The sequence below is a fragment of the Typopeltis vanoorti genome, chromosome 12 (assembly GCF_054136105.1).
Source record: "Typopeltis vanoorti isolate ZY-2024b chromosome 12, IOZ_Tvanoo_1.0, whole genome shotgun sequence".
NCBI classification, from domain to species: Eukaryota; Metazoa; Arthropoda; class Arachnida; order Uropygi; family Thelyphonidae; genus Typopeltis; species Typopeltis vanoorti.
The window spans coordinates 123,124,230-123,151,600 of record NC_143560.1 but is presented as its reverse complement, the minus strand read 5'-3'; the positions used below and the strand labels follow the sequence as shown (position 1 = coordinate 123,151,600).

At 35.6% G+C, this 27,371-nt stretch overlaps 1 protein-coding gene across 1 annotated transcript in view; it reads left to right on the top strand.

The window, feature by feature from the left end:
• The window catches only part of LOC150101198 (deubiquitinating protein VCPIP1-like), a 331,399-nt gene that overhangs the window by 140,422 nt on the left and 163,606 nt on the right, over positions 1-27,371 (top strand). The window contains exon 7 of the mRNA XM_090402113.1: positions 11,634-11,718. Within this exon, the coding sequence (XP_090258239.1) occupies positions 11,634-11,718 (85 nt within the window). The remainder of the gene's footprint in view (positions 1-11,633; positions 11,719-27,371) is intronic.

The window sequence follows — 27,371 nt, the reverse complement described above, 5'->3', positions numbered from 1 at the left end:
ATTTCACATAATGGTATGTTTGTCCTTTGTATATTGTCTTTACTAAATCTCAGATCTTATATAAGATTGCAGATTGATTTCATGCTTTCAGCACTTTGTATTATAAAGTATTTATCAAAAAGCATAACATTGAGCATCTCTTTCTAGAATAAATTAATTCTTAAATCATTAGTGTAAATCATAGTGCCCTTTTATTTTCCTCTCGAGTATGAGAAACATCTTCATTTTTACATTAATGTGCATGTTAGGCTCAGTCGCCTGTCTTAGTCAAATTATTTGGCTTTATTATTATTATTATAACACCTCCAGGGAGTCCAAAGACTCATCAAGGGAGGGCACCTACTCTACAACTCTGTCTCCAGTGCATCATCTACACTATTGGCATCTACTGCCCACCACCACTAGTATTTTCACAGACAATCACAAACATCCATGCCCACGGTGGGATTCGAACCCACAGCCTTTTGTCTGGAGAGTGGATACACCAACCAGGCCAGTGATCATAAATTAGTTTTTATAAAAAAATCTAATTTATGATGGATTGATTATTCCTATATTCGTAGCGTGTCTGTCAATTAAATGTATTCGCTAACCACCACTTTGTCCTGCAGGATGAAAAACCTGAGATTCTGGGGTAGAAAAATACTATTCAGCAATCCCTCAGTTATCTAACAACAATGGGAGAGTAGTTTTCCTATCAGGTAACTGAAGGAACAATTTTGTGCTGTACTAGAAGTCACTTGGCAAGCTAATCCATTCAAGGGTTGGTTAATTAAATTTAGATTTGTTTATTTGTAGATTAAATAATTGACAAACCACTGTACTTTCATATGAAGCCATCTAACTTGCTTGAAATGACCTAGTAAAGATTCTTATTTTTTGGGGGATTTCAATTGACTGCAGAAGGTCTTAAAAGATCTTAAACATTTAAATGTTTAACAAGTTCGCTGCGAACTACGAGTATACTCATTGTTGGTATATGAGCCTCACAAGCCAAATATGAATATACTCGTAAAGAGGCTTATATGCTGGTTAAACATCATAACTAATAATTAAGGAATTGACAGCGTACACTAGAAATATAAATTAAATAAACTTTAATATATACTTTCCGATATTTCGGCAAATGTCACGTTGCCATCTTCTTGGGAACTTAATGCAAACCTAGGAAGCTAACGTTTTCCTAAAGTCCTGATGGTGCCCCCTGGCGAGCAATATTGGTAGTTCTTGGCCTTTGGGCTGAAGTTCTTCTGATAAATGTTTCCCAAATTTGGGGCAATCTCATGCATCCAAATTTGTTGAGGTTTGGCATGTTCCTAAAGGTTGAGGCTGATTCCATGAATAGTCTTTCATATTTGAACTTGCTGTAGTGTATTATTGTGGCTTTCTTCCATCTTATTCTGTGGCGAGTATCCAGAGCGTGGTCTGCAAGCCCAGAGTGGCTATACTGGTGAAATCGGAAGTAATCCTTGTGTTCTGAGATTCTGATATTTGCTGTCCTGCCTGTTTGGCCAAAGTAGGACAATTTGCAGCTGCAAGGGACCTGGTATACACCAGGTAGGTCTAGGGGAAGTGGTTGGTCTTTTGTGGAGCAGATAAGGGATGCCAATTTTCTATATAGTCTGTAACAAGTGGTCAAGTCATGTTTTTTTAAGATTTTGTTGATTTTTTCCAAGGTGCCTCGGATGTAGGGAATGGTGATGGATTTAGAGTAATCTTTTTTGTGAAGGGGGGGGGGGGTTGTGGATAACTGGTTTAAGTATTTTTTGGATTCTTTTGGAGGGGTAGCCATTGGCTGAGAAAGAGTCACAGATGTGATTTAGTTCAGTGGTTAGGGCTTGATCATTTGAACAGATTATTTTTGCCCTGTTGAATAGTGTCTTAATAACTCCATATTGTTGTGAGGGGTGGGGGTGATGGGATTTTCGGTGAATGTATCTGCCTGTATGTGTGGGTCTTCTATAAACTGAGAAAACCAGGGTTCCATCAGGTTGGCGGGTGACTAGTGTGTCTAGGAAGGGGAGGTTATTGTTTTTCTCTTTTTCCAGGGTGAACTCGATTCTAGTGTGTTGGTTGTTTAAGTGTGTTAGGAAGAAGAAGAGTGAATCTGGGCCATGTGGCCAAATAGCGAAGCCATATGGTAGGTTTTTGTGGGGCTGAGTTTAAGGCTTTCTCTTCAAAAGTCTCCATAAGGAAGTTGGCCAAGGGTGGGGAAAGTGGTGTACCCATGGCTGTCCCCTCTATCTGTTTGTAGAATTTTTTCTGCCAAACGAAATAGCCTGAGTTCATTGTAAACTGAAATAGCGCTGAGATATCGGGAAGAAATTTAGCTTGGATTAGCTCTAAGGTTTCTTTGAGGGGGACATTCGTGAATAAGGAGGAAACATCAAAACTGACTATTATGTCATTATGTTGGAGTGTAAGGTTTTCTATACTGGCTTTGAAGTGGGCTGAATTTTTTATGTGTGGTGGTGTGTTGCCAGTATAGTGTGAGAGTGCTTTGGCTAAATGCTTGGCTAGTTTGTAAGTGGGGGAATCAATGCCATCCACTATGGGACATAATGGCACATTTTCTTTATATATTTTTGGGAGCCCATATATGTGTGTGGGGGGGTCTAGAATTATATATGGTTTTAGTCTGTTGGTAATCTCCACAGGCCAAGAAGTGACCTTCTTAAGGAGCCTATGGAGTTTTCTAATTTGAGAGTTGGTGGGATTGTATTCAATAGGGAGGTAAGTTGCTCAATCTAATAGTAAACCCTTAAGCTTACCTGTGTAGTCATTAAGATTGAGTACCACAGTGGCATACCCCTTATCCGCTTTGGTGATCACTATTTCTTTGTTTTTCTTCAATTCTTGTAATGACTTGTATTCACTAATGGATATGTTGGTGTTTGGAGGTTTTGCTTTTGTGAGAACACAGGCTACATCCAATCTAATATCGTTGGCGATGTGGTTTGGAAGGTGGCGAATCCTGCATTCAATTTGGATCATTAATTCCTCAGCCGGTAATTTCTTAGGAGCAATGGCGAAGTTGTGACCAAGTGACAGAGCGTTGATTGCTTCAAGCTTCAAGATAACTGAAGAAAGGTTAACTACAGTGTTGGTTTGTAGTTTAGGTTTGGACGCCGAGTTCTTTATTAATTTATCAAACTTGTTGATATGTCGGCTCCATATTCGTTCGAATTCTTTATTAGCCGCCGTACACGAGACGTCATGTAGTGCTGACCAAAGCTCGTGATTAAGCGTATTTGAAAGCTCATTTTCTACCGCTAAAATAGCTCTGTTTATGTCGGCTAGGAAACTGCGTGTAGCGGTAATTTGCTCCCGAAGTAAAGCCTGGCTCGTCCGGTTGTAGATACGGAGAGCTTTCTGTGAAACGAAGCGGTGTTTAAATTTTACACAGTTAGGGATGACTTGATTATCCCGGCAGCGTTTTAGGAATGCCAGACGGTTAAGTTGTCTGGATAACTTCAGCTTCAGTTTGCCGTAATGGTGGGCCTTGCATGCAAAGGAATCTCCATGGATGATCGTAATTCTTGTAGAGAGGCTTATACACTGGTTAAACATGATAACTAATAATTAAGGAATTGACAGCGTACACTAGAAATATAAAGACTATTCATGGAATCAGCCTAAGGGCTGAGGCTGATTCCATTAATAGTCTTTCATATTTGAACTTGCTGTGGCATATTACTGTGGCTTTTTTCCATCTTATTCTGTGGCGAGTATCTAGAGTGTAGTCTGCAAGCCCAGAGTGGCTGTACTGGTGAAATTGGATGTAATCCTTGTGTTCTGAGATTCTGATATTTGCTGTCCTGCCTGTTTGGCAAAAGTAGGACAATTTACAGCTGCATGGGACCTTGTATACACCAGGTAGGTCTAAGGGAAGTGGTTGGTCTTTAGTCGCACAGATAAGGAATGCCAATTTTCTATATGGTCTGTATTGGCATTCCTTATCCGCTAGGAACATGCCAAACCTCAACAAATTTGGATGCATGAGACTGCCCCAAATTTGGGAAACATTTATCAGAAGAACTTCAGCCCAAAGGCGAAGAACTACCAATATTGCTCGCCAGGGGGCACCATCAGGACTTTAGGAAAACGTTAGCTTCCTAGCTTCGGTTCTCATTTGCTGTTATGTAGTACTTGCGTGCACTTGTCTTTGTATTAAGTTCCCAAGAAGATGGCAACGTGACGTCTGCCAAAATATCGGAAAGTATATATTAAAGTTTATTTAATTTATATTTCTTGTGTACGCTGTCAATTCCTTAATTATTAGTTATTATGAATATACTCGTATGTCAATTACCGACTTCCAGTGCCAAGCACGAGTTAACCCCTTAGTATAAGCACGTTAATTTGGACACTTGGCTTGTGAATAAAGCAGAGAGCACATCTGAGGGCTTGTAAGAAGGAAAATAATTTCAGCAAAAGTATAGTATATTATAAGAGGTATTGTTGCGTAAACTGTGTATTTATTAATGCAAATAAAACAATTTTTTTGAAGTTCTTTCAATATTTACATATATTTATATGCGATATATCATCATCTCAATCAGCGCTAGAGTCGTCTATAGGATTATAATCATCTTTGGAATCGGAACCAAATAATTCATTCCATTTATCATTGCTCATATTAGCGTAACCTTCTAATTCTTCATCAGTAAGCTTTCTTTTACTGGCCATGGCATTATTGAAGGTTTTTATTTAGATAATTTTAAATAATTGTAAGACAGGTGCAATAAACCGTACTGCACTGAATGTCACTGACTCTGAACTCAAGTTACACAGTCATCAGCGCATTCAAGACGTAGGTGGGGGGATGATACGAGATTACTCATAGTTGGCATATGAAGCAAAATTCTGTCTGATAAGCCAGCTACGGGATAACTCATACTGACCTTGTAGAAGTGAAAGTGCTTGGTGTGCAGTAACAGACTATGCCTAAGGAGCATGGCAGCGAATGTGTTAAGCTTCTAAATATGAATTTATTTCACATTTTATGAAGTATTCCTAATATTGACATTAGGAAGGGTCTAACAGGAGATATGCGGTTGTTCACCAGTGATAAGAACTGTCTTACTTTGGCCAAACATGCAAGACAGCAAATGTTAGGATTTTGGAACATAAAGACTACATCCAGTTTCACCAGTACAGCCACTTTGGGCTTGCACACCATGCTCTAGATACCTGCCACAGAATATGCTGGAAGAAAGCCCTGTTAATACACTGCAGCAAGTTTAAATATGAAAGATTATTCATAGAATCAGTCTCAGCTCTAAAAAAAACTTTCCAAACCTACAATTTTGGGTGCATGAGACTTCCCCAAATTTGGGAAACTTGCATCACGAGAACATCAACCCAACAGCCAAGACAACCCAATATAGCCTTCTAGGGGGCACCATTAGGACTCTAGGAACAACAGTAGTTTCTCTCTTCTGCCTCATTTGCTTATTGTAGTGCTTGCGTGCACGTGACATTGCCGAAATATAGGAAGTATTTATTAAAGTTTCTTTTAATTAATATTCCAGTATACGTTGTGAATTCCTTAAATAAATTAATAGTGATAAGAAGATAGGCAGGACAATCAGGGATGTTACTGATATCCAGCACTTATGAATGAGTTGAATAGGGTGGAAATTTGGGCAAACGAAAATTGCTATCAGTTTAATGTTCATCATCATCATCAAATTCCTGCCATGTACCCTCAAGGGGTGTACAGGATATGATAGTACTACATGAAAAAAATTACATCATTATTAATTTCCTATCTATAATTTTCCTCCAAATCAGTCTGTTACTTGTCAACACTCCAACATTATCAGCTCTTATATTTCTATCGTCTAAAGCACTTTGTACCGTATCAATCCACCTATATCTTGGTCTTCCTCTGGGTCGTTTTGCTGCCAACCTGGCAGAGAACACTTGTTTTGCTAATCTTTCCTCGCCCATTCTGTTTAAGTGACCATACCACCTGAGATTAGCTCTGCTTACGCATTCCTGGATGCTGACAATGTCAAGCTCTTTCCTAATATCATCCTTTTTAATATGATACTGCCATTGATGGCATCTGTTCACACCTATAATCTTTCTCAGGACTCTCATATCTGCGGTCTCTAGTCTTTGGTCAAGTGTTTTACTTCTGACCCAGCTTTCAGATCCATAAGTTAAAACTGGTTTGAACACTGTCTTGTATACAGCTAATTTAGTGTTCCGACTAATTTCTCTCTTATTCCATATGAATTTATTCAATTGACTTCCCACCATACCAGCTTTGCTGATTCTGTTGTCTATTTCTATATTTAATTTACCATCTTCAGTAAAAATTGTGCCTAAGTAGCTGAAATGTTTTACTTGTTCCACAGGTTCTCCATTCACAACACAGTTGACATTTTCAATGATTCTGCCTATTTTCATTGTCTTTGTCTTTTTATTGCTGACCTTCATACCATATCTATTACAACAGCTATTCAATTTAGTCAGAGAATCTTGCAGACTTGTAGCGGATTTATTTAGAAGTATAACATCATCCGCATAAAGCAAAGAGCTGACATTAACATCTCCAATTTTGATATCAGGTTTAATACCACTTTCCTTCATAATGTGATCCATATAGATAATGAATAACAGAGGGGATAATGTACATCCTTGTCTCACACCAGATTTAACATTAAACCATCTTCCTGTACTTCCTTCAATTCTAACTGCTGACTTACAACTCAAATAAAGACTAAGTATTGCTTGATATAATGCCCCATTGACACCATATAACTGCAGCGTATTGAATAGCTTCTCTCTTGGCACCTTGTCATATGCCTTTTCCAGATCGACAAAACTTAAATACAGATCTTTGTTATATTCCCATGCTTTCTCGACTATTTGTCGTAAAGTGAAGATCTGATCCTGACAGCCTCTATTTGGCCTGAATCCGGCTTGTTCTTCACCAAGCTTTTCTTCCACAATTCTCAACCGTTTCTCAAGTATACTTGCATAGATCTTGCCAGGAACACTCAGTAGGGAAATACCTCTGTAGTTATGCACTTTGGCATGATGAGATTTCCAGTGGCATAGCATATTATATTAGCTGGGTTATGTTGCAAGAAACTGAGGAGGCAAGGGATCTTGGCATAGTGATGGATAGGAATTTGAAGTTCAGGTCAGTCAGAGTAGAGAAATCTAATTGTGTTTAGATATATCAGTATTACTGAAGGTAAGACAGAGGGAATTGAGCTCTTCTGAGAGAGCAGGTCATTTATATATTGGAGGAAGAGAGTGGGTGAAAGGACAGAATTCTAGGGTACTCCTGCATGGGTAGGGAAATCTGATGAGAGTGAACTCATGTCCACCATGACATGTAGTGAGTGACCAGTGAGAAAGTTGGTGATCCAGTTTCAGAGTGAGGAAGGCAGACAATAGGATGGCAGTTAAGTAGGCCCCTTGGTAAACCTGATCAAATATCTGAAATGTTGAGGGCAACCACGTGAGTTTCCCCGAATTTCTCCATGGCTTGAGTCCATAGGTGGGTGGTGAAAGCAAGAAGATCAGCTGTAGATTGCGAGTGGCAGAATCCATACTGATGGTCACTGATTAGTTGGTGTGTCACTAGATGGTTGAAGAGTTAGTTGTTGATGACTTTTTCCATAATTTTTGAGAGCAATTGGACAGTAGTTTGTTGGTTGACTTTTTATCACCTTTCTTTGGTATGCACTGGATGTAAACCTGCTTCCATGTTGTTGGATAGATTGAAGAGGCGATACAGGAAGGTGTTAGTTCTGGGACACAAGTTTTTAAAACAGTAGGTAGGAGACCTTCAGGACCAGATGCTTTGTTTGTGTTCAAGTTATTGAGGATTTTTCAGATTTCTTTTTGTCAGAAGACTGTGAACAACATGAAGGTAGCTGTTTTCTTGGTAGTGTGGAGGAAACTTTGGCCTGGTGATCAATGCAGGAATTTGAAGAGAAGAGTGATGCAGTAAGTTGCCTTTGTCTTTAGGTGAGGTAACTACAGCCATCTGGTTGTGAGAGTGGTGGAAACCTGGGCATGCAGAAGTTGCACCCAATGGCCTTGGCAAGGGCCAGACGGAGTGACTGCCATATGGGCAGGTGACGAGTTTACGGTATTTGGCCCTTTCAAAGTCTGACTTGGACTTAGTGATGATTCTTTACAATGGTTGTGAGCTACAGAGTGGGCAGCTGGAGTTTTGGTCTTGAGCCATTTGTGGCAAGCAGATGTTTTTTCTTTTACAGCATTGACACACTTTTTTTGAGAACCAAGTCTTGGATGGTGGCTGAGAATTTGGCTTTCAGCCACCATCAGAAGAACTGAAGCAGTAGTCAGCCCATGGGAAGGAGGAATAGAAGACATGTAGGTCTTCACAGTAGACACCCTTTAAGTGCCAAAGGATACAAGACTGTGAACTTGTAGGTGAAGGTTCTGTGGCAAGAGACTTGTATGAAGTTGTGGTCCAAGTTACCATGAGGACAACCATAGTATACCTGGAAGGGGGAGCTTGTTAAGAAGAGGCCAAGTGTTATGAAAAATTGCAAGGGGCTGTCAGGTATTCTGATAAGAAGATTGATGACCTGAGGTAGGCCATTGCTGATTGCAAGCACCTCAGCATCCTTGTCTGTTTGGTCAGTGAAACTGGAGAAGGGAACCAATGTGAGTTGTGGACATTGAAGTCCCCAAGAAGGATGACCTCACCATTATGGTATTTTGACTGCAGAAAGTCAAGCTTTAGAGAGAGAGAGATAGTTGAAGAGATCAGAGTTGTTGAGAGAGTTTGGAGAGCATCTTAAAAGGGTAAATTAGGGTAGCTATTATAATGGCAGAGAAATTTTGAGCCAAAGCAGATCAAACAGTCGGGATTTAAGGATGTGCAGTTTCTGGCATGGTATATTGGTTCTAATGAAAGCACAAGTGCCACCCTTGTGACAGAAGAGCTGTGTAATGTGTAGTTTGGGCTGTTGAGGTAGCATTTGGGGTTCTTATAGGAATAGTACTTCTGGTTTAGATGACTGGGTGGTGCACTTTTTATGAGTTTTTTTGAACTATTTTTTGAGATCCAGAGTAAAATCACGTCTTTGGGTTATAGTTCATTATGTTTTGCGAGGAAGAGATAAAGTGGAAGTTGGGTATGCAGTGAGAGGTGGCAGACTCACAAATATACCTCTCACACAAGGGAACTCAGTCCATATATGACCTCAACAGTTCCCCCCCCCCCTGCAGCCACAATATTTGACTGTAGAAAGTCCCTCCAGTCATGAACAGGCAAAATATGTGGCTGCAAGATTTGACACTGACTTATCAGGAAGCCTCCAGATTCATTACTAACTGGTTCAGTCTTGTGTACTATCCAGTGGCTGGCCTATGGAACTGTTTTACTGCTGTACCCTCGAATGGGGGAGGGTCCTAGCCCCCTACAGTGAGATGTTATGTCATCAAGGGTGTCGCTCATTTCATGTGGGAATAGTGGGGGGAGGGGGGGGAGAAACCAAAATCCTTGTTGTAGTGATCAAACATGGTTTTAGCTACTTCAGGTCTCTAATAAGCAAGGTGGTGGCATTTCACTGGGTGATGAAAGACAACTAACACCTTGAGGTCTAGGTGGCATTTCCTCTAACTAAGGAAGATATATTTTTTATTGCAAATATATTAGGCTATAGTGCTTGGAAGATGGGGATGACTTGACTGCGAGAGGCTAGTAATTGTGATTCGACAGCCCTTTAGTAGCCCATTGAGAGAATCCACTCTTATTTTGTTGTTGTTAATCCTCTTTATTCTTGATAACAGTAGCATTACTCTTATCATCTTTCATAATTATTTTATTTTTATATAAATTTTTTTAAGACAACTATTTCTTTCTGTTGTGTGTTGCTTTTAGGTGGTTCAGGGTTAGGATGCTTGCCATGTTGAAGCAGACATTTTTTGACTTTTGAATCTATGTTCATATTTTCATCATCATCATCAAATTCCTGCCATGTACCCTCAAGGGGTGTACAGGTTCATACAGTGTACAGGTACAGTGTTCATATTTTCTAGTTATGAAACTGGTTTTAGTGCAATAGCATAGTTAGGAGCTTGACTGAAAACGTTGGCAGCTTCTTCCATAAGCACCTGTGATGATAAAATTTAAAAATTTTTGGATGGTTGATATTAAAAATATATTTTATGTTTGTAGTATAATAAAAGTTTTAAGGGTTTTTTTGTCTAAAAATTTAATTAATATACTTAATACTTATTATAAAGTGTATATTAGTTCATATATTAATTTGAAAAATAAAGTAGTTATATCAGAATAGAGAGGCTAAAAATCCTCTTTTATCACTTTACTTGCATGATTAGAATATGTTTTAACCATAGTGTTATAGAATAGTTCACCCAAAACCTTCATCCCATTTACAGAAGATAGTACTTTGCATTTGGTGAGACATGAGAGAACTCACTTTGAATCATGAATCTGCATCCTGACTTGTACTATCAGCAGTTGGATTGATTTAAACTGATTTATTCATCGTACATGTTTTTGAGTTGTCAGTTAAAAGGTCTGTTTCTCCTTGTCAAAGCTCATTTCTGTAGCATGTGTGATTCACCAAAAAAAACTGATAATTCACGAGAAGCCTTATTACATCCATATTACTTTACGGAGGCTTCATTTACATTTGCTTCAACATCATTTGATTTGAGGGGAAGGGAGAATAAACTTGGAGAGGATATCGGTTTTATCTTTCCATAAAAATCACTAGAATTCTTTAATGTGACTCCTACCCACAAAACATTATAAACCTGAACCTGCAGTGCATTAATATCATTGTCGGACTTAAGGATTTTTCTCTATATTTTATGAATTTTATAAAAAAAAAAACTGAATAAAGTTCGAAATGAGTAGCTACCATAGATCATAATGGAAATTTTAATTGAATAAGCAATTCATTTCTTTTCAATATGCACTGTTTTTTTATCTTTTGCATCTCTATCTCATTGATTTCAGTGGATGGCCTATCATGGCTTCATATAAACCTAATAAAGTCTCTTATAGGGCAGTTATTACTTCGGAGTTGGCCACTGCTGAACAAAAGACAGAAAGAAATGGAGAGACATTATGGCTAGGGTCATGAGTCCTCAGATATGAGGAGGCGAAGCAAGAAAAAGAAGATAGGGCAGTTAAACCTACCTGAATGGTCTTCTGTGTCTGTCAGCTGCATGCATTTCAGGCCAGTTCATCTGTCTTGCAGAATAAAAAAAAATGCAAGTAAAAATAACCCTACCACTCCATATCAGGTAGGATAACTTGCCTTCATTGAAAAATGATAAAAGTTCATATTCTAGACATGCTTTGAACCCAAGTTTTTCCAACTGACAAGCATAATTACTGATTGGGCTATGTTATTCTAAATTTGATGCCTGAAATGTTGAAATCTAAATGAATTTATTATGAAAATGTGAATGCAGCCTACCATCTTGTTTCAAGTAGACTTGCCTGGGCTAGGGAATATCTGCAGAAGTTCTCTTAGATAACAGTGAAATTTCAGCACTGATTTAAAAAAAAAAAAAAAAAGTTTAAAATTTATAAGTGAGATTTAGTTTTTATTCTTGCCTCTATTTAATACATGTAACTTTGTAACTTTCAGGAATTGTTTGTAGATATGATGCTGTTAAAGGGGAGCTTCTACCTAATTCAAACATTACTCTTGAAAAGTGCACTTGGTGCCAAGGGTGAGCTTATTTATTTTTATATTTTACCTGCCTATACTGTATTACAAATGATTAACAGCTTGGAAAATTTAATGTGCATATTCTTGATAATGCTTACCTGACCAATAATTGATGTTCTGTTTATAACTGTTCTTAAAGTCTACTCTTTTCCCTTAACCTTTGCTTTGGCTAACTAGGTCACTTAGCTTTTTCAGCTAGTCTCGAGTAGTTCATTCAAATGACTAGCATGAATACCCATTCATTTACATTCATCTTGCTACTTACTTGCTGAAAATTGCATTTTAATCCATCATTAGGGACAAATGAAAATGAAGTAGAAATTGTTGCTTAATATCGTTAGAACAGTAAAGAATTACATCCTTAAATGCCGTGTTATGAAGGGCCTTGTTAAGATTCATTTGTTTGTTCTTTGGCATTGTAATAAAAAAGCATGGGTGATCCAGACAATCTTTACCAAATGGTACATTTTGTACTTTTGTCCAGGGGTGGTAAAATTTTGTACTGCAAACAACTTGCCTGATAAAGTTGTTTTAGTCTTTATGGTACTCCTAGTCATCCATGTAAAATAATTATAAAAAACCATAATTCTATAAACGTGTGGACAGACTTATGTGTTATGAGCCTTGTCATTTGAACAGATTGCTCTCGCTCTATGGGTTAGCGTTTTTCAAAAAAAACGCTAACCCATAGAGTGAGAGCAATATGGGTTAGCGTTTTTCAAAAAAAAACGCTAACCCATAGAGCGAGAGCAATCTGTTCAAATGACAAGGCTCTTACTGCTGAACTGACTCACTTACGCCACACCTTCTTGGCCAACGGCTACAATCCACAAAAAATAAACAAAATACTAAACACTCCTAAGAAACCCCTCCCACCATCCACCACAGAGAACTACAACAAAACAGTCACCATCCCTTACATTAAAGGCACATCCGAAAAGATCTCAAGAATTCTCAATAAACATAAACTACGCACTACATTCAGACCATGTAACAAATTAGCCACCCTCATCCGCTCACCCAAGGACAGCATTCCTCCTTTATCACATCCAGGAGTCTACCAAGTACCCTGCTCATGCAATCAAGCCTACTACGGTCAAACAGGAAGAACTGTGAATATCCGCATCAGCGAACATAAACGATACGTCCGGAATTATCATTATGGGAAGTCGGGCCTAGCAGACCATGCTCTGGATACCCCTGCACACAGGATCAACTGGAAAAACACAAAAGTACTACACAGAAACCCATATAAATCAGAGAGATTGTTCTTAGAGGCGACAGAAGCCCTAAAACACACTCCAAATCTCAACAAATATGGCTGTATTAACTTGCCGAAGATCTGGGAGACAGTCATATTAAGAAAGAACTAGCACTTTTCTAGGACTCTAGTAATATATGATAGCGTTTTTTTTTTTTTTTCAGATAGAGGGCGCCAAAATCAGGACTCTAGTCTTTGTGTTGCTGCTACAATTTTGTTTAAGTACACCATGTTGTTTTAGTCTCGCGTATTGTGACAAACAGTGTTTTTGTGCTCTGAAGATGCTGGTTATAATACCAGCAAAATATCAGCATCAAGTTAATAAATTAATTATTTACTTAGTTTCTGTGTTCTATTATACCGTTAAAATAATAAACAACCATAATTCTATATAAAAATTTCAAAATTATTAACTTGTAGAGGTCAGTGTTTATGTTGAAAGAACCAATCTCATTTTAATACATTATAATTTTATCTCAATTTATGAATGATTCACTTTATTATGAACAGTGGGCAGTGAGATCTTCCTACACACACCCTCAATTTTTGAGGGAGAGAATCATTTCACATTTCCAGTATAATTTTGTACTTGATTTGTTGTTCTTTAATGGTTTGCACAGTCGTGTTAACTTTGAATATATGAATGTTGCACTAAAGAAATAATAGATTAATTTTTTTTTTTAAATTTATTAATTTATGTTGTAATTTGTAATCCATTAAGTTTAACTCAACAAAAGAATAAATAAAACTGATTTTATTTTGCTTTTTCTCCAATTTAAAAAGTAGTAAACACAGAATCCTTTACCACAAATTAGTTGGCCTCATAGATTAAATGAATTGAAGAACATATTTTGAGCTTTCTAAATGAACATCACAAGGTCATTCATATTACAAGTAGTAAAGGGAAAGAAATTCTTGTCTTTCAGCATGATAATCAAATCAAAGATATCTAAATGTATATCTCTACATTTATTAGTAAAATTGCTGTCACATCACCACTGACTGCATCAAAAAGTGGATTTTATAAAAGCATTTAAAACACATCTGTGTTATTTATATATACTTAAGAAAATTAAAGGAAAATATTGGACTTCATTTTTGAACAGTTACTCAATGGATACAAACAGAGTTCTTAAATTAGATGTTATACACAATACTCTTGTTTGGAGGCAACCACAAACGTGCAGGCATGATCCTGTATATCAGGTGTGGCCAACTTCATTCTATACGAGGGCCAATATATGATGAGTGGTAGCGTCACAGGCTGCACACTTTTAGACAGAACTTAAATAAAAATAAACTCTGCATTTTTTTCAAGGCATATGTATTGAATTACTATATTTGTTAAATCATTTTACATTTAAATATAAGTGTTAAATTAAATTTAATTACATATTTCTGGGTTTTTTTTACATGTAACACAGTGAGAACACTGGGCGTTCATGTGCAGACAAGTTCATCAAAGTCGATTTTCAACAATGATGACGATATTCGTAACAAATCCTGAAGGTGGTCATCAGTCAGTCGGCTTCTTTGTGATGATTTAACCGCCCTCATAGTTGAGAAAGTGCATTCACATATGTTTGTGCTTCCAAACATAGATGCAGTTCTCAAGGCTGAAATCACTCAATGCAGGATATTTTTCCCTTAGTACCAGTTTCCAAAAGTCAATGCCTATCTCCACCTTTGGCTGGAAAAAGGGTCACTTTGAAGGTTACTCAACTCCAATTGAATAGTGTAATGCTGCTCTTAAATGTCTCATTTCATTGGGTTGTTAAATAATGTCAGTTGTGGCCGCATGTCACTGAAGAAATTCACTTACTGAATTGTTCCAGAAGTTGGTCTAACATTGGCACAGAAAACTTGAAGTCAGTGTCATGACTCCCCTCCATCAACTTCTTTGCAGGAAGGGAAATGTACCAAGTTTCCTCTGACTAGGGTGAATTTAAAAACCTTCAGTCGACTTATGAACCCATCTAGGTGTCCAACTAAATCAGAGATTGTTTGGTTACATCCCTGTAACTTTACATTGAGTTCATTCATGTGGTGTGTGTTAGAAAGGCGAGTAAGCTGTTAAAATGAGGATCACATACTTTTGTGATTAGTTCTTTTTTGTCTTCTTGTGTTCCTCTAAAAACTGTTTTATTTCCTTTCTCAAAGCAAAAAACCGTTTCAAGCAATTCCCTCTGCTTAGTTAAAGTACTTCTGTGTACAACACTAAATTGTCATATTCTGCCTCCAGTTCTGTTAGAAAAGAAAAAAACTTCCAGTATGTCAAGGGCCGATTTCCCCTCTTAATTAGATTCATTACAGTTTTCATGACATCCTCTATCTCCAGAATTTTACCACACAGAGCCTCCTGATGTATAATGCAGTACAATACAGGGCAGTTGATTCCAGCCTTCCTTAGTAAGCCAACTAAGCCTGTTTGAGTACCACGCATTGATTTAGTGCTATCTGTCACAATAGCTATGAGATTGTTGATGTCGCCAGTACCATTTACAACCTTCATAACTGCATCATAAATGTCTTGACCTTTGGCTGTGTTATGCAATGACTCTAATGCTAGTAGCTCTTCATTAATAACAGTCTTTGGAAACAGTTCGAATGAAAATTAGAAGTTGAGTTGTATCTGTTATGTCAGTTGATTCATCCAGAGCCAAAGAGAAGTAAGCTGAATCTGTAATAACACTTTTTAATTTATTTAATATGTGAGAACCTATTTCCTTGACTCTTTTTGTTACAGTTTGTTTTGATAGTGGGACACTTTCAAACTCAATGGCAATTTTATCTTCCCCAAATGCATGTGCCATTTTCACAGAACAGTGTTTTACAAATTCACCACCTTTCTCTTCAAATTATGTACAATTTTAGTACGTACTTATCCAACGTATTCTTGGTATTTAGCGGCATGGTGCTGTATGTAGTGGCGTTCGAGATTATATTCCTTGTGCACAGACAATACTTGCAAACACACAAGGCACTGTGGTTTGTTGTTTGTTTAGACGTTATTGTTTATAAACAGAAATTCATTTTCCCATTTCTCCTGAAATGACCTGTTTCTTCACAGATCTTACATTTCTTATTCATAGTACACAAAGGCTGAAGTAGCTGACCAGAGGACACAAATTGCAACAATAACACTGTTAACTGTGAAATTGAGTCTCTGAAACTAATCATTGTAACCAGAGCAGAGCAAGTGACTTTCAATGATGCGTTACTCTGGAGCACATAGAAATCTACCACTCCCACTACTACAACTCGCACAGAGAAGCAGTAGATTGTATAAATCAAGTAATCTTTTTAAAGCAATTTTGATTCTGTGTTGAGAATATAATTGTTTCCATCATCAGAAATAATGAATATAACTGTATATCAATCAGAAAATCTGCAGTCGAAACTAATAGCTAAATTGATAATACATATAATTTAATATAGTTTTTATCCTGCCGTGGGCCACATGCGGCCCAATGGCCTGCTGTTGGCCACCTATGCCATATATGATACACAAAAAAAAAAGAACCAAAAATTAAAATTATGAAAATAAATAAAACGTTGAAAATCTTATATAGATTTTCAGTGACCATTTTTTTAAAATTAAATTTTGTTCTTTCTCTTTGTTTTATTCCATTATATTTTTGCTTTTTCATATTCCTATTCAAATGTACTGATTTTGCACGTTTCCCATTTTCTAAACTTTATAATGTTTTTGCCTTATTACTGTGTTCAGTATTAATTATATATTAAAATATAAAATCTCATGTGAAAGCTCAAAGTGCATCAGATTAGTCATCTTCTGTTATGGTTTTTCAGTCAGTATTCTGTTTAATAACAGTCTTCTTCTTCTAGCTTTACAACTCTTTGAGTTTTAGCTTACAAAACAATTTTTAGCTATTCGTTTCTTTTCTGTACGATATTCTTCCAATTCTTAACTTTTAAACTTGTAAGATATTTTTGTATATCATCAAAATTATCTTACACCATCTTTTTCTTGGTCTACCTTTCTTTAGCATTTCTATTAAGTTCTTCAAATTTCTCTTCCTTTGTCCTAATTATTTCCATTCAAATTTTTTTTTTAACTCCATCTTTTTCCATTATTTCTATATGCCCCAACCATGCTATTCTTTGTGTATTTATATCTTACTATATCTTCACCATTAATTAGTTGTTCAAGTTCATTATTTGTTCTAATTTTCTATATTCCATTTTACTTTCAAAGATTCTCAATCTATCTTTTTGTGTTAATGGCCATGCTTCACATCCGTATGTTGTTACAGGTCTTATAATTGTTTTATAAAGTTTTAATTTAGAATTACAGTTAAGAATCTTATTACTCATTAACTTTTCATAAATATAATAACATTTATTTCCAGCCATTGTTTTATTATTAATTTCATTAATTATATTATTGTTTGTTATTAATGAAACTAATTATTTAAAACTATATACAACTTCAAAACTGTATTCATCTATATTATATCTTGTAATATTTTTATTTATTGTCTTTCCACATTGCATAAATTTAGTCTTCTGTTCATTAAATTGTAATCCAACTTTTTTAGCGTTTCTGTTAAGTTCTTCAAATTTATTTTCTAAATCTTTTCTCCTGCAACTTATTATTGCTATATCGTCTGCATATACACATTTGTATTACTATTATTATTTTATTATTAATAAATCCTCTCATATTTAACTTTCTTATTATTGTTTCAAGTACTAAATTAAATAAACTTGCTGAAAGTACATCTCCTTGTCTTACTCCATAGTTTACTTCAAAGGGGTCTGTTAATTCCCCTTGTATTTTAACTACTGCTTTGGATTCTTCTAATGTAATTTTAATTAATCTAATTAATTCTCCTGCTATTCCCAGTATTTTCATTTCAGCTATGTATCATTTCTTGTCTATTTAATTTATCAAATGCTTGTTGGAAATCAATATATAAATTATGAAGTTCTATATCATATTCTAAACATTTTTCATATATATTTCGTAGCATAAATATATTATCACTTGTGGATCTTTTATTTCTAAAACCACACTGGTACTCTCCTATTATTGTTTCAGTATATAGTTCTAATCTTTTATATGAGCCTCTGTAGCTCAGTCAGTATACACGAAGCTCTTTGGTTGAAAAGACCTGGGTTCAATTCCTGTCTATGACGTGAGGAACCTTTATCTGGTCTCTTTCAGCTAAAGGTGAGTTAGCCGGTCTCATACAGAGGTAGAGGGTTTTTCACCTGGAAACTCAGGATTTTCATCCCTCAGAACAGGCAAACTGATCCTGTGAACACACACGGATTACAGTCATGAATACTTATGACAATATGTGGAAGAGATAGGGTCCTCACCACATGTCGTTATGCCCATAGTTAACCATGAGCCACATCATGGTAGTTAACCTAGAGAGGAGACGACATATTAATGGGAATCTTTTATATATCATACTTGATAAAATTTTGTATGTAATATTCAATAATGCTATAGTTCTGACAATTCATCTTATCTCCCTTTTTATATATTAGTTGGATTATTCCAATTTTCCAATTATTTCTCATTTTTTCTTCTTTCCATATATCTAATATCAAATAATAAATTTCTTTCCATCAAATTTTGCCTGCATTCTTTGAGTTCTCCTGTTATCCCATCTACTCCTGCTGCTTTGAAACTTTTAATTTGTTTTTATTATTTCCACTATTTCTTTATAAGTTGGTTCTTGAATCCTTCTATATTTCTAATTATTTTGATCTTCATTTTCCTTATTTCCTTCTGCTGTCATGGTAAATAATTCCATAAAATATTCCTTTCATCTTGCTTTACTAATTCTTTCTCAGTTAATACTTTTCCTTCTTTATCCTTATATCCTATCATTTATGTAGCAAAATTATGTATTAGCTGTTTTAATTCTTTATAATAAAATTTTCTAGTTTCTCTTTTCTCATTATATACTGCACTATTTGTTCACTTTCTTCTCCATCATTTCTTTCTTTTTCTTGTTACAAATTTTATTTACCTGCTTTCTTTTGTCTTCATATTCTTCTATTATTTCTTGTGTTCCTTTGTGAATACTATTTGCTTTGTTTTTCAATTCAATTTTTTCCTATACCATTCTATTTCTTCTTCAGCTGCATGTATGATTGTTTGTTGGATTAAGTCCCATTCTTTTTCTATTTTAATATATCTTTTATTTTCTTCTGATATTTATCAATTATTTCTCTATTTTGGAGGAATGCTTCATTGTTCCATTTCTTTATTTTTCAATTTTCTTTTCGTCAACATTTCATATTCTGTATATAAATTTAATTTTAGCTAACATATGATCAGTCACAATTTTCTCCTCTATATGCTCCTACATCATTGGCTGAATGTGCCCATCTTTTTGAAATCAGAACATGATCTATTTGATTACGTTCTTTGGTTGTTGGAATTATCCAGGTCTCCAGATGTATTTTCTTATGTTGAAAACATGTACTCATTACTCTTAAGTTTATTTGATATTGCCAATTGTGTAAGTCTATTTCCATTTTCACTAGTTTCTTCATGTAGACTACTTTCCAATTACTTCATGAAATATGTCCTCTTTCTCTATTTTTGTCTTAAAATCCCCTAATATTATGATAGCGTCATTTCTATTTTTTTTTTAACGTTTCACATAAATCCTCATAAAATTGATCTATCACAATCTCGTCAGCATTTTCAACCAGGGCATATATGTTAATAAAAGTGATATGGAATTATGGAATATGAATCCTGAAATTGATTTTATTATCTTCTTTCTAATAATTCTACTCCATTGTTCTTCAGCACCACTATAATACATAATATAATCTCTTTGTTTATTCTTGCTTTTCCTCTCCATCTTATCTATTGTAATGCTGTAACACTCAATTCATATTCTTTAACTCTTCTGATATACTTTGCATTTTCCCTACCTGTAACATTGTACTAACATTCCATGTTCCAAAATTCATTAACCTTTTCCTTTTCATGTGTCATTTCCTTGAAGTTAGTCGGACTTTCAATTGTTTAGCTTTTTTAACGAGATTTTTTACAGAAATGGCTTGTTAGTCCATTGCCAAACCCCCAACCTGGAGGACCAGGCCTCCAAATTTTTGTCCCCTGTATGCAGCATGGTCCAGCTATACCCCCAGAATAGTCCCAGTGTAGCTGGAGAAAACTGGAGAAAAAGATATCCTTGATGCATGGAGTAATTACTTTGAAAAATTGCTAAATGAAACAAGCAGCAACGACAGCACAGTGGTAAAAAACACTCAACAGAAATGCATTCAGCAATATATATCCATATTTGAAGTAGAAAAAGCTGAAGTGTGGAAAGGCAGCAAGAGTAGATGATATTTGACCAGAACTGCTCAAGTATGGAGGTATAAAAGTCTTGTAGTGGCTGCACTGCATAGTTCAGAAGGCCTGCACACAGCTACAAATTCCAGGTGATTGGAGTAGAGCTCTCATAGTACCCATATATAAAAATGGAAATAAAACTGAATGTGAGAATTACAGAAGTATTTCTCTACTGAGTGTTCCTGGTAAGATTTATGAAAGTATACTTGAGAAACTGTAGAGAAGGATTTTTAAAGAGAAGCTTGGTGAAGAACAAGCTGGATTCAGGCCAAATAGAGGCTGTCAGGATCAGATTTTCACTTTATAACAGATAATTGAGGAATGAGAAATCATGGGAATATAACAATTCCCATGATTTCTGAAAAAGGCATATGACAAGGTACCAAGAGAGAGAAGCTATTCAAAACACTACAGTTATATAGTGTCAATGGGGCATTACATCAAGCAATACTTAGTCTTTATTTAAGTTGTAAGTCACCTTTTAGAATTGAAGGAAGTATACAGGTAGATGGTTTGATATTAAATCTGGTGTCAGACAAGGATGCACATTATCTACTCTGTTATTCATTATCTATATGGATCACATTATGAAGAAAAATAGTATTAAACCTGATATCAAAATTGGAGATGTTAATCTCAGCTCTTTGCTTTATGCAGGTGATATTATACTTCTAAATAAATCCAGTACAAGTTTGCAAGATTCCCTCACTAAATTGAATAACTGTTGTAATAGATATGGTATGAAAATCAGCAATAACAAGACAAAGACGATGAAAATAGACAGAAACATTGAAACATATACTGCATGTGAGTGGAGAAGAATAACTAAACCATTTCAGCTACTTAGGCACAATTTTTAGTGAAGATGGTAAATTAAATATGGAAATAGACAACAGAATCAACAAAGCCAGTATGAAAATTTATTCAGTTGACAGGAGGTCAACTGAATAAATTTATATGGAATAAGAGAGAAATTAGTTAAAATACTAAATTAGCTGTATACAAGACAGTGTTCAAACCAATTTTAACTTATGGATCTGAGAGCTTGGTTTGAAATTTAAAAAAAAAAAAAAGAACACTCGACCAGAGACAAGACCACAGATATGAGAATCCTGAGAAAGATTAGGGGCATGAACAGATGACATCAGTCAATGGCAATATTATATTAAAAACGAGGATATTAGGAAAGAACTTGACATTGTTAGCATCCAGGAATGTGATAGCAGAGCTAATCTCACGTAGTGTGGTCACTTAAACAGAATGGGAGAGGAAAGATTAGCAAAACAAGTGTTCTCTGCCAGGTTGGTGGGGAAAAGACCCAGAAGAAGACCAAGATATAGATGGATTGATACAGTAAAAAGCCTTAGAAAACAGAAATATAATATCTGATAATGTTGGAATCTTGACAGATATCAGATTGATTTGGAGGAAAATTGTTGACAGGACGTTAGTAATGAAGTTCTGAAATAATGGGTGTAATGAAGTTTTTCATGTAGACTGCAGATATAAGAATTATGAGAAAGATTAGGGGACTGGAATGATGGCAGTATCATATTAAAAATGAGGCTGTTAGGAAAGAACTTGACATTGTAAGCATTCAGGAATGTGTTAGCATAGCTATCCCAGGTGGTATGGCCACTTAAATAGGAGTGGAAAGATTAGCTAAACAAGTGTTCTTTTCCAGGGTGGACCAAAATGTAGGTGGATTATACAGTAAAATGTGCCTTAGAAAACAAATGTAAGATCTAATAATAATGGAATCTTGACAGATAACAGATTGATTTGGAGGAAAATTGTTGATGGGAAGTTTGTAATGGTGTAACTTTTTCATGTAGTACTATTATAAGATCCTGTACATCCCCTGAGGGTGTATATATGTCAGGAATTTGATGATCGTGATGAAAACTTCCATTTCATATTCTGTCATATTTTGTTTGTTTATTTGTTTGCATTCATCCTAATCTTTGAATTTCTCCGATCTGTTTCACTTTTCCTGTCTGATTTCTGCAGTCAAAGAAAGTTCTACACTACCACAGTATAGAACCTTCTTTGACTTGAATGCCGATGAACTCAACTAGCTTTCTAATGATATATAATAGTGTTTTAATGACAATAACTAAGAACACTGGAAATTTTCAACATATTTTGTTTGTTCACCAGCATTCAAACCATTATAACTTTACAGAAAATTTGAAAATATTGGTTTTCATTGTACTAAACATTTATGACAATTACACCATGCATGCTTCTCATGGTCTAACTGTTGTAAATGGAAACTTCAGTACCCCTTTAATCTCAAGAATCTGTGGTACACCCAAAACTAATATGTTTATTATTAGTTTTTATTTAACATTTAGCAAATAATATTTGCTGAATGGTCCTAAAATTTTGTCCTATCCCATGCAGTTTAAGTCACATAAACTGAATGGGATAGGACAAAATTTTCTCTTCTAACACAAGCTTGATTATTATCAACATCAAGTTCCTTCCTAATATTTGATCAGGTGTTTTACTTTAACTCAGCTCTCAGTTCCATAAGTGGTTTGAAAACTGTCTTGTATACAGCTAATTTAGTGTTTTGCTAATTTCTCTTTTATTCAGTTGCCTGCTTACCATATTAGTTTTGCTAATTCTGTTATCTATTTCCATATTTAATTTATTGCCTTCCCTAAAAATTTGGCCTACATAGCTGAAATGTTTTATTTGTTCTGTAGGTTCTTTATTCTTGATGCAGTTGATGTTTTCAATGTTTTAATATCAAATTTATTACAGCAGTTACTCAGTTTATTTAGGGAATCCTGCATAAAGTAAAGAGCTAACTTGCATATTTCCCATTTATTAACATATCCAAGTTTGATATCTGGTTTTAGATTCTTGTCTTCATAATGTGATCCATATAGATAATGAATGTTGAAATGAAAACTGAATCTATCAGTTTTCTTCAAGGTCTATCACTGAATCACGAAGGTGTGGTTCTTGTTTTCAGACCCATTAATTTTTTTCTTGAATAATATTTGTGTATTTAAATTTGCAGTTCATGTCTGAAAGCTAGCTGTTCAAGTTTGATTCTGTTTAAAACTTCCTTATACACTTTTCTTTTCAGTATGATATTGAATTATGATTCTGTTCAAAACTAAATGATCACTTCCTATTTCAAATCCTCTGTATACTTGTGCACTAGCATAATGATACTGCTATGAACATAACATAGTAAATAAGACTTTTCTTATTTCTTCTGTCTTCTCTCCGTGTGAATTTGTGCATATCTTTATGTTGAAACATGATGTTAGTAATCACTAGCCCATGTCCTGAACAGAAATCCAACAGGTACTTGACATTATTATTAGTTTTGGTCTCTTTTTAAAAATTTCTCGAAACATTTCTATATGTCTTGTAATCATTTCCCATTTTGCAGTTTAGATCTCCAAGAAGGACAAACTTTTCCTTTTTCCTTTCATCAACTGCTTTCTCTAGTGACCCAAAAAATTGCTCCATTTCTTTCTTAGTAGAACATTTTTGTGAGACCATAAGCACAAATAGTCTCTATTTTCCCATTCTGATTCATATTTGCACACATCACTATTCATATTGTCTATGATTTGAGATTCTTCTTACTGTTATTATGCAGATATCTCTATGGAGTCAGGAGATTCAATGTTGGAGACCCTGGATTAATGTTCATACACACAGCTAGACTAATCTTGATACATGTAATCATACCTCAAATTATATTCATTCACTGTTGGGGCACTCCAGCTATTTCTGAAAATTCATTCACTGCTCCCCAAGCAAAAATTATTCTAGCCTGCACACCTTACTAACCACACTCTTTACATGACTTCCAGGGGTTATCCCTAGTTCTGTTTATATATTCATCATCATTTAAAAGTTTCTTTTGTTTCAGTCATTTTTGTAACTTATTGTCAGAACCCTTTTTTGTAGCTTATATATTTCTATCATTGCTTCTCTTTTTCTGCCTATCAACTATACTTTGCAACTCTCACACCTTCATTTTATCCTCATAGGGAGGATTCCTTACACCTGGTACTGCAGCTTGATCACTCATCTCCAGATCATCTCAACCACCTTCTGATGCCTAAGAAACCTGGTGACCAGATTTGTGCACAGTCAAGATGCAGCCAAATCATAGCCTTACAAGGGTGGTCTGAAAAGTTCTCGGCCTAACAATGAAAAAATGAATTTATAATTTCAAAATTATTTTTATTTTTCAACATAATCTCCCTTAAGACTAATACATTTATGACAGCGATGCTCCAGCACCATTATCCCATCCCTGGTTGTCAGTAAGATCTGCAAAATATCCCTCTACAGCTGCAATCACCTTTTGATTCGAAGAAAAACGCTGACCAGCAAGGAAGAGTTTTAGTTTTGGGAAGATATAGGAGTCAGAGGGAGCCAAATCTGGGGAATAGGGTGAATGTTCCAACAATTCATAGTGCAGATCCCTTAATTTTTCCATTGCCAAAGCACCTTTGTGGGCAGGTGCATTGTCCTGGTGAAGGATGATTTTTTTCTTCTGCAAACTGGGTCTTACAAATTTTTTCATCTAGTCTGGTTAAAAGATTGGAATAATATTCCCCAGTAATTGTTTTACCCTTTCCAAGGTAATTAATAAACAAAATGCCTTTAGCATCCCAAAACACCGATGCCATGACCTTTCCTGCTTATAGAACCGACTTTGTCTTCTTTGGCGCTGAACAACCAGATTCTGTCCACTGTTTTGACTGCTGTTTGGATTCTGGTGTGTAATTGAATTCATGTCTCATCCATAATAATACATCGACACACAAAATCAGTTTTATTCTTGTTAAAATGTTGCAAGCATCATTCAGAGATTTTCATGTGAGTGCGTTTTTGATCTACTGTGAGCAAGTGTGTCACCCATCTTGCACAAAGCTTTTTCATTTGCAATTCTTCTTGCAAAATATATCCTGCACGTTCTTTTGAAACCTACAGTCTCAGCAATTTCACTCATTTTGACTTGCCGGTCATCCAATACCATATCGTGCACTTGATCAATGATTTCTGGTGGTGTTACACTTTTTGGATGTCCTTCACGTGGATCATCTTCAAGCCGGTATGGCCATGTACCAGCGTTAAACTTTCTTTTACAAAGAATTTTATAACCGCACGATACTCAATTTTATCCATTTCAAGGGACAAATGAATAAAACGCTTTTCCTTCAGACAGCTGTATAAGACAAAGTACTTCATAGAATGACTTGCAATTTCACATGGATGCTTATGACAGATGTACCAACTTAGGAAGAAAAAAAAAAACTTGCCAATAGTGTTGTCGTCTATGGTCGAGGTTGAGAACTTTTCAGACCACCTTCGTATAAAGGCAGATAATGATCTCTCTATCTTTAATTCACATCCAAGCAATCCTTTGAGCTAATATGCCTACTTTTGCAATATTATTATTATTATTATTATTATGACACCTCCAGGGAGTCCAAAGACTCATCGAGGGAGAGTGTGCTGACAGCATCGAACGATTGGTCCCCTTCCAACTACTAACCGCGCTCAAACTTACTTAACTGAGCCATTAGTAGCAGAGGCTCTACCAATCGACCAACCTTCGCGCGGCAATATGCTCTGCTTCGTTACTCAAATCCCTAGTTTCAATTTTCTGGAATATAGTACCACCAATATGATGTGCAGTATGTAATTTTTTTCAACCCAAAGCATATCCTGACATTTTGCAACGTTAAATTGACAATCATTATTCTTTGTATGCATTGCTTGCAAAGAATGATTGTCAATTTCAGGATATCTACAGCACCTTTATCAACTATTTCTCTTCCCAGTTTTGAGCAATCAACTAAATAATTCCCCTAAAATCATTCCCTGACTCACTAATATATAAATTAAAGAGTCATGATCAGGATACAAAACCTTTATGCACTGCACTATTTATCCTCATTCTCCTAGAAGAATTAGAAGAATGTCACATGTTTTTGTCTTTGTTTTTTCATTAACACCTACTATTATTATTATTATCATTATCATCCTAAGACCCAATGGAGTGAAGACTCATCTAGGAGGTCCCTTTTGTCATACATAAACACAGCTCATCATTCCATGCCATAAGCACATTCAAATTCTATGCAAACACCATGCGCTCAGTTAGTGCATTCCATTCATAACTCTTTATGCAATAAAACTACATCTTACTCCCTTGTTCACACCTTTTTTTTTTATACAGCTTTGGGGATAACTTCTTGTTCTCGCCCAATCTCCCACCATTTTATGAAAAAAATCTCTTCAACGTTAATCCTATAACAACCCCTTACCTACTTACATATCTCTATCATATCACTCCTCTTCCTTCTATCCACTAGACTCTGCAAATTGTGTTGTCTAGAAATCTTTCTTCATATTTAGCATCCTAGAGATGAGAAGCTATTTTAGCCAATCGCCTCTGCAAGAGTTCTTCATCTTTTTGAAAGCCTTCTGCACAGTAGTCCATATCTGGCTTAATCAGAGCCTTATACAATAAAACCAGAATCTCCTTCCTTCTACAAGTCCCTGTCCTTTGCATCATTGCCAGAAGTTGCTGTGTTGTACTCACAATTTTAGCGGTATGTCCTCTAAAATTTAGATCCTTACCCACCACCACCCCAAGATCTCTTATTTCTTCCACCTCCAACAATATATCCCCACCAAGCATAAATTCTACATCCCATCTTTGTTTTCCAAATTTTAAAATCTTACATTATCAAAACAAGAGTTCTTTCCTGGTTTGGCTCAATAAAGACCCAATGGAAGACAATATGTAGATAGATTTCAGATGTTCCAGAGATCATCTATTTCTGCTACATCTGAAATAGATGATCTGATAATATTGGAGTCTTGACAAATAACAGATTAATTTGGAGGAAAATTATTCTCCAAATTAATCACACGAGGATACATACTAGAAATTTTATGATGATGATGATGATAAAGTTTAAAAAACATTTAAATGTTTTAGGATATGCACAATTTTTTTTTTTTCTCGTGAAGATGGCAA